General features: G+C 36.3%; 1 protein-coding gene across 1 annotated transcript; it reads left to right on the forward strand.

Moving 5' to 3' along the window:
* The first annotated feature begins 847 nt into the window (after positions 1-847).
* LOC113761561 (cysteine desulfurase 1, chloroplastic) lies at positions 848-5,764 on the forward strand. Its single transcript, XM_027304613.1, has 10 exons — positions 848-1,172; positions 1,418-1,551; positions 1,713-1,872; positions 2,591-2,777; positions 2,968-3,113; positions 3,190-3,262; positions 3,387-3,450; positions 4,894-4,993; positions 5,131-5,289; positions 5,406-5,764. Exons 1-10 carry the CDS (start codon positions 900-902, stop codon positions 5,574-5,576), a joined length of 1,467 nt encoding a protein of 488 aa, XP_027160414.1. The 5' UTR covers positions 848-899; the 3' UTR covers positions 5,577-5,764.
* The last annotated feature ends 1,154 nt before the right edge of the window (positions 5,765-6,918 follow it).

Raw genomic sequence — 6,918 nt, forward strand, 5'->3', positions numbered from 1 at the left:
ATAACAATAATAATAATAATAATAATAATAATACCAAAAATAATAATAAGACAGCATAGGATGGTGGAAGAGTCAAAAGGAGGGATGCTAAAATTTAGTTTGACTCAATGTTGCTCAAAATTAGTTCAACAAATTCAAGATTGAATAACTTCAAAACATTTTGAATTATTCTCAATCTAGATTTGAATTTGGTTAAATAAACATTACAATTAAACGAATAATTTGGTTCAATGGGCATTACAAATTAATCAAATTTTAAGTTCAACGAACACTTTTTTAAGTTCTATTTAATAAAAACTAGGTCCAATCTATGAATTAAACACAATTCAGTAATCTACGTAAAAGAATCAACAATAAGCTTATATGTTGGAGGAAGCTACTAGGAAGGGGTACACAAATTGGGCAAGTTAATAAGGAGGCTGCAAGCCCCTTGGGTTGGCTCAAGATAGCCTATTTGGTCCCAAAGTCATGGGTTCAACCTCTCTAAATGCTGACTCGATGGTCTCGAGGTAGTCTATATGATCCCAAGATCATGGGTTCAACCTCTCTTAATGCTTGTGCATACTTGGGAGACGGGTGCACAAGTGCAAGGAGATTAATCCGATAAAGTTGAGATACTCTTGTGTCGACAAGAAAAAAATAAATAAGGAGGCTGCAAATTTCGCGTTTTTCATAATTGAGAAAATTGACCAAAGGGAGTACATTCTCAACATGAAGCGGTATGTATTCCATTTCCGCACGAGCGTACACTTTCCATTTCTAAGGAAAGGTACGGACATTGCGGCGCACGCATATCACATTAGGAGGAAAAAAAAATTTATATACCACAGATATATATCTATGGCCACTAAATACGACCTGGCCGGTTTTGCTTGGTCTTCTTGGGTCCAAGAAGAAAGATGATGATGGCGTCGACGACTGTGGAGAGTGCGTTCCTCAAAATTCCATCTTTCGGATTCGTAAACCCTAATAATGCTACTAGTAAACTTGTCAGTCGGAGCTCCGTTTCACTCCGCTTCGGGTTCCACTTTCGTTCCTGCGCCACATCCTCTGCTTCAGCAGCAGAACCTGCTTCCGCTTCGTCTCCTTCTTCAGTGGTCAACGACGGCGCAAAACTTGGACCCGGTTCTCTCGGGCACATCACCCGACCGGACTTCCCTATTCTCCACCAGGTAGTCAGTCCTTCGCCGTCTTCTTCTTCTTCTTCAATTGCAGAACTTTTACCGTGACGCTTTATGTTTTTTAAGTACTTCTGCTTCGCTTTGCTGTATCCGTATTACTAAATTGAGAAATTTTAAGTAATTGCTAAATCTGCTATTTGGTTGCAATTATATGAGTTAAATGTTAAAAAAGAATTCTTCTTTTTGGAGTTTGACATTGCTGTTTTGTTTAGTGAAACGTCTCCTGATTTTTGTAGGCAGTGAATGGCTCAAAACTTGTGTATTTGGACAATGCGGCGACTTCGCAGAAGCCAACAGCTGTTTTGGAAGCTATACAGAATTATTACGAGTCTTACAATTCTAATGTCCACCGTGGAATTCATTACTTGAGGTACCTGCTTGGACTCGCTGTCATGATTAGTACCCGAATTGAGAATTGCTATTTGATACAATAGTGATAGTTGGTTGAGTAGTTGGAAATATTGCTGTTATTATTAGAAAATCTAATATGTGGCTTTATTGAAATGATCTATATGTTTGTTCTGAATTTAGTGCAAGGGCAACGGACGAGTTTGAACTAGCCAGACAGAAGGTTGCAAATTTTATCAATGCTTCAGAATCTAGGGAGATTGTTTTCACACGGAACGCAACTGAAGCTATCAACCTTGTGGCGTACTCCTGGGGACTAACTAACTTAAGGCCAGAAGACGAGGTTTCCTCTTGGAATCTTTTATTTCTCTTTAATTTGCCAAATATTGTTTCTGATTTGTTTTGAAAGTTCCTACCTTTGATACTTAGCATTATTATGCTAGACAAACAAAGTGTCACCCTTAGTAAAACTTTGTGTACCTAAGCATGGGCATCTTTTTTTCTACCTTTTGACTGGTTAAGTGCTTGCAGAATCTTTGTGATTTGTGTATAGTTCTCGTACACATGATTTGGAAATATACATATACTTAGGGATGTACATACACGTGTTTTGGCCTTTTACGTCAACTCATTGTTTTTCAAAGAAGGGGATACTTTGGAAAATTAATGTCAACTAATATCACACATTGTAAAACATTTGTTCCGTCATTCTTTATCTCCAAGGATTTTGTGAAATTGTTAAGCTTTTGATGCCCAAGATTAATTGTCATTTAAGCAATCGAATCTATACTCCATTTACTTCTAGAAGGACTAAAGTTGTATAAGGTGTTAGTGATGCATTTTTCAGCTTAACATCCTATAGAGGTACTTCTCCTTGGAGAAATACCTGTAAAAATTGGCGCTCAAATATCCTGAAATTTGCTGTAACATTTAGATGGTCATTGTTACTTCTTTTTGTCTTTTTTCTGATTTGCTGAATGGCTGAGGCGTATTCTTGATACCATTTTTTCATCAGATTGATCGAGTGTTGCATGTCTTATCCCGCTGCTTAATTCTTGCAGATTGTGTTGACAATTGCTGAACATCACAGCAACATTGTCCCCTGGCAACTTGTAGCTCAAAAGACTGGTGCAAATCTCAAATTTTTGGAACTCACGGAGGATGAAGTTCCTGATGTAGGAAAGTTGAAGGAAATGCTATCTAAGAAAACAAAACTGGTTGCCGTCCATCATGTGTCAAATATGCTAGGTGAGTAAAATATTGTGAAATTTCCACTCAAATCAACATATGCAAAGATGAAGGTGATATTTCATTTTATTCTATTCAAAAGAGGGGGCCAAAACTGTAGAATATTCATCGAAGAGTGAAGAAATTATAGGAGTTCCATAATTGGAGGCACATTATGCTAATACTTGGCATGATTTGATATCTTTTGCAGCTTCTGTTCTCCCAATTGAAGAAATAGCCAGTTGGGCACATGATGTTGGTGCAAAGGTGCTTGTAGATGCTTGCCAAAGTGTTCCACACATGGTGGTTGATGTGAAGAAACTTGGTCTTGATTTTCTTGTGGCTTCTTCTCACAAGGTTAGGTCATTCCCTGTTGCTTTAACATCAATTCCTACACATCAGTTATTGAAATTAGGTAATAATCATGCTTCAGATGTGTGGCCCTACAGGCATTGGACTCTTATATGGTAAGAGTGAGCTCTTGAATGCCATGCCGCCTTTCTTAGGTAAGCAATTCTGGCTTATATCTCTGTATACCTTGCAGATAGCAGTATCTACAGGGCATTGAGACTATTGAGGCTTGTCGGCATATATCATCTTATTGCTAATATCACTTTCTTTGAATCACAGGTGGTGGTGAAATGATAGCTGACGTCTTTTTGGATCATTCGACGTATGCTGAACCCCCGTCAAGGTTGGTATTTGTTCAACTGTTTGTCCAATTTTCCCATTCATGAAAAGAAAAGTTTGTATCCTATAATCAATTCTTCTTGGGGTAATGAAAAGCCTAGTACTGCTGGTTAAGTGTGGAATTAAAACTAAATAACTCTTACCTGAAGGAAGGGAAAAAAATGTTGAAGTGAGAATTGGTGGTGTAAAGTAATAGAAAGAAAAAGATTTCTCCTATGAATACAGTGCCATTTAAATTTAAATACAAAGATATTTATGCATCTGGATGGTGACAAGGATTGCAAACCTTGATGGTTATTGGCATGTTGTGTGATTAACCACACAGTAATGTGATGAGATGCATTTTCTTTTTTAATGACAATTCTTCAGTTCAGTCATTCAGCCACTGTTTCTAGTGGGAGTCTTTTAACGGAAACAAGCAGCTCAAAATGTTAGTCTTCGGGTTTTTTTCATCCTCCTCCTATTCTTCCTAGAGCATGGTGATGCCTCTTATATAGTCACTTGTAGATTTTGTTGAATAACCGACTAACTGGTTAGCTGATCAGGGTTGTCTTCTGTAACTTCTATTAGAAGTCCACTTCTTGGCTTACCATCTGCAATCAGAAGCCATGCACAATGGTTGAGAAAGAAAGTAGACAAGAAAAGGTGCAAGTGGTGTAATATTTTCTTTATAGTAACACGTTCGAGTTTGAGGGGCAAAATGTTAAGATGCTTTCTTTTTTGGTGTATCAAATCATGACGGACAACCACAACTGAGGATTTTTTGTTTTCCTGCCTAAAGACCATTTCATTTTGTTCTGTCGTTTCCTTGAAGGGCCCAGATTGAAGCATTCTCCCATAGTCATTGGTGTGCAAAATTATTTCTTCCTGTGCTATAGGACCAGTTTGTCTTGTATTTTGTCAGTTCATTCAGCAAAACTGCAGTTGACCGTAACTTTTGGCATTCACATTTTTGAAATTTTACTCCTTGTTTGTCAAAAAATTCTTTTGCAACCTTTGCCATTTTGCTGGTATATTTATTTAAATCTTCTGCAGTATTTTTCATTGAATTTACTTTTTCCTTTGTAGTTGGTTGAACACATAAGAAGAAAAGGGATTGTCTATTTAAATTAAGAAAATGAAGGAGGTCAGGAGTTGCCACTTGTGGCTGCGGATAATGTTACATAAGATCACGTATTATGAATTTTTCCTTTTTCCATAACATCTAGTTTACAAAATTTGGTTTGCGTTCTATTAAGTCTGTGTTAACTTTCACTTTATTTTATTGTACTTTATCCTTATTCTTTTTTTCAGCTTGGCAATTGACCTCCAATAAAAATTTTAAACTCCATGTTTTTTGTGGCTAGTTTATGGTAATTTTGGTGTTTTCACCTCTGATTATTCTGTATTCCTTAAGCTAAACCTACTAATTTTGGAGTTTTACATATCGGCCATTTAACTTGAGCAGATTTGAGGCTGGTACACCTGCCATTGCCGAAGCAATTGGATTAGGAGCAACAATTGATTATCTCTCCGGAATTGGCATGGAACGGATACATGATTATGAGGTAAATCAAGTTTCCTGATTTGTTAGGTCCATGCTAGAAATGAGAAGAAAATACTGTTTCTCATAAGTTTGGATTCTGACTTGCATACATAGATGTGAATCATGGTGGATCAATTTCATGTTGTTAATGAAATTCAGGTAGAGCTGGCCAACTACCTATACAATAGTCTTCGTTCAGTACCCAATATTCGGATTTATGGCCCTGAGCCTTCACGAGTATTTAAAAGAGCAGCTCTCTGCTCTTTCAACGTTGAAGATGTTCACCCTACAGATGTTGCTACCTTTCTTGACCAACAGGTATAAGCTTTCCTTTTTCTGGTTTGTTCTGTCATTCTCTCTCAAGGAAGCTATTAAAAGTATCGACCGTTGAACCCAACTCAAGACGTTATTTGACATGCAACGCTCTTTCCCAGCACGGCGTAGCTGTAAGGTCAGGCCACCACTGTGCTCAGCCCCTCCATCGTTATCTGGGGATAAATGCAAGTGCACGAGCTAGCCTTCACTTCTACAATACCAAGGAGGATGTGGATGATTTCATCCGTGCTCTTACTGATACAATCAGTTTCTTCACCTCTTTCAAATGAGCGTTATTTGTTGTTTGCCACATATATAATGTTTATAAGCAAGTTCTTGCCCATGCTCTTTCGTTTGAAGAATGTCACGTCTCATATTTTTGTAGATACTGGCATACCAAACTAACCTGTGGTCTCTTTAGTAGATATCTTGTCCTAATTTCACTTTGAAATCTGAGCATGTCATTCGATTTCTCCTATTGTCTACGTGTAGCGGTTAGACAGTTCTCGTACCAACCGGTAATTAAGTAATTTTGCCGTCCTTTTCCTGTTTCTCACTTGAAATCTGAAAATTAAAATATGAAATATGAAGTTTGAATTTATTAAATTATTGAATCTAATAAGTGACAAGTGAATATCACATTTGAGTGCATATCGCATTAAGTGATAAGTGAATAATTTATATCACTTAATTTTGTGAGTACGTTTTGTTTAGGAAATTCAATGCCACTTAATGAATTTATATGTTCAATTTTTAGTTATTAGACGGTCTGAATATGTTAAGATCTGAATTTATCAAATTTAAGTGCTGAATTGGATTATCAAGCAGGGTCTTAAGTGTGGAATTGTGTAAAAATGAAGGCCTGTTAAATTGGTAATCATTTTTAATTTGACAAAAGAATAATTTGTGGCGCTTCTAAAGTTTCTTGATGTTTTCCTTTTTTTTTTTTTTGTGGTCCTGAAGTTTTTCTTTTGTTTGTTGCATTTGCACATTTCTATGGGGAAAATTAAAGTTTCTTGATGTTTTCCTAGTCCATACAATTTACATAAATTTCCTATCACCTTGCTTTCAACAAACCGAATGATGCGTTTATGGCATTGCCAACTTGAAACTTGAGAATCCAGTTATTATTTGAAAAATCGAGTTTCTACAATTTTTTCTTTAATTAATTCTTAATAATCGAGCTCTTTTCTTGGGAAAAAAAATCCAATTTTCAAAACAATCATTTTATATTGATGCTTAGGATAAACATCTTTGTTTTCAAAAAAGAAACCCAATATTTAAAAAGTACCCAATTACACACTAAATCGGACTCCAAGCATATGAATTGTAAACATTTTGAACTACCTTGATCTAATTGTTCAATTTCTATTTTCTTTACGTCATTATTGGCTTCTTCCTGCCCTTAATGATTCATGATCTTAGTAAATTGTTTCGCCCATACAAATGTATTTTTAATTTCAACAAGAAAAAAAGGGGCAACCGTTTCCATTTTAATAATTTTTTTTATTCGCGTCTCTGCATAGAAAGTTTATGAGCTAAAAATTACACAACCCACAAAATCTAAGGACCAATCCGGAAATTTCCAAAGTTTAGTCCAAAACTGCAAACGTCTTTCGGGGCAAAGCCGCT

The sequence above is a fragment of the Coffea eugenioides genome, chromosome 2 (genome assembly GCF_003713205.1).
Source record: "Coffea eugenioides isolate CCC68of chromosome 2, Ceug_1.0, whole genome shotgun sequence".
NCBI lineage: Eukaryota > Viridiplantae > Streptophyta > Magnoliopsida > Gentianales > Rubiaceae > Coffea > Coffea eugenioides.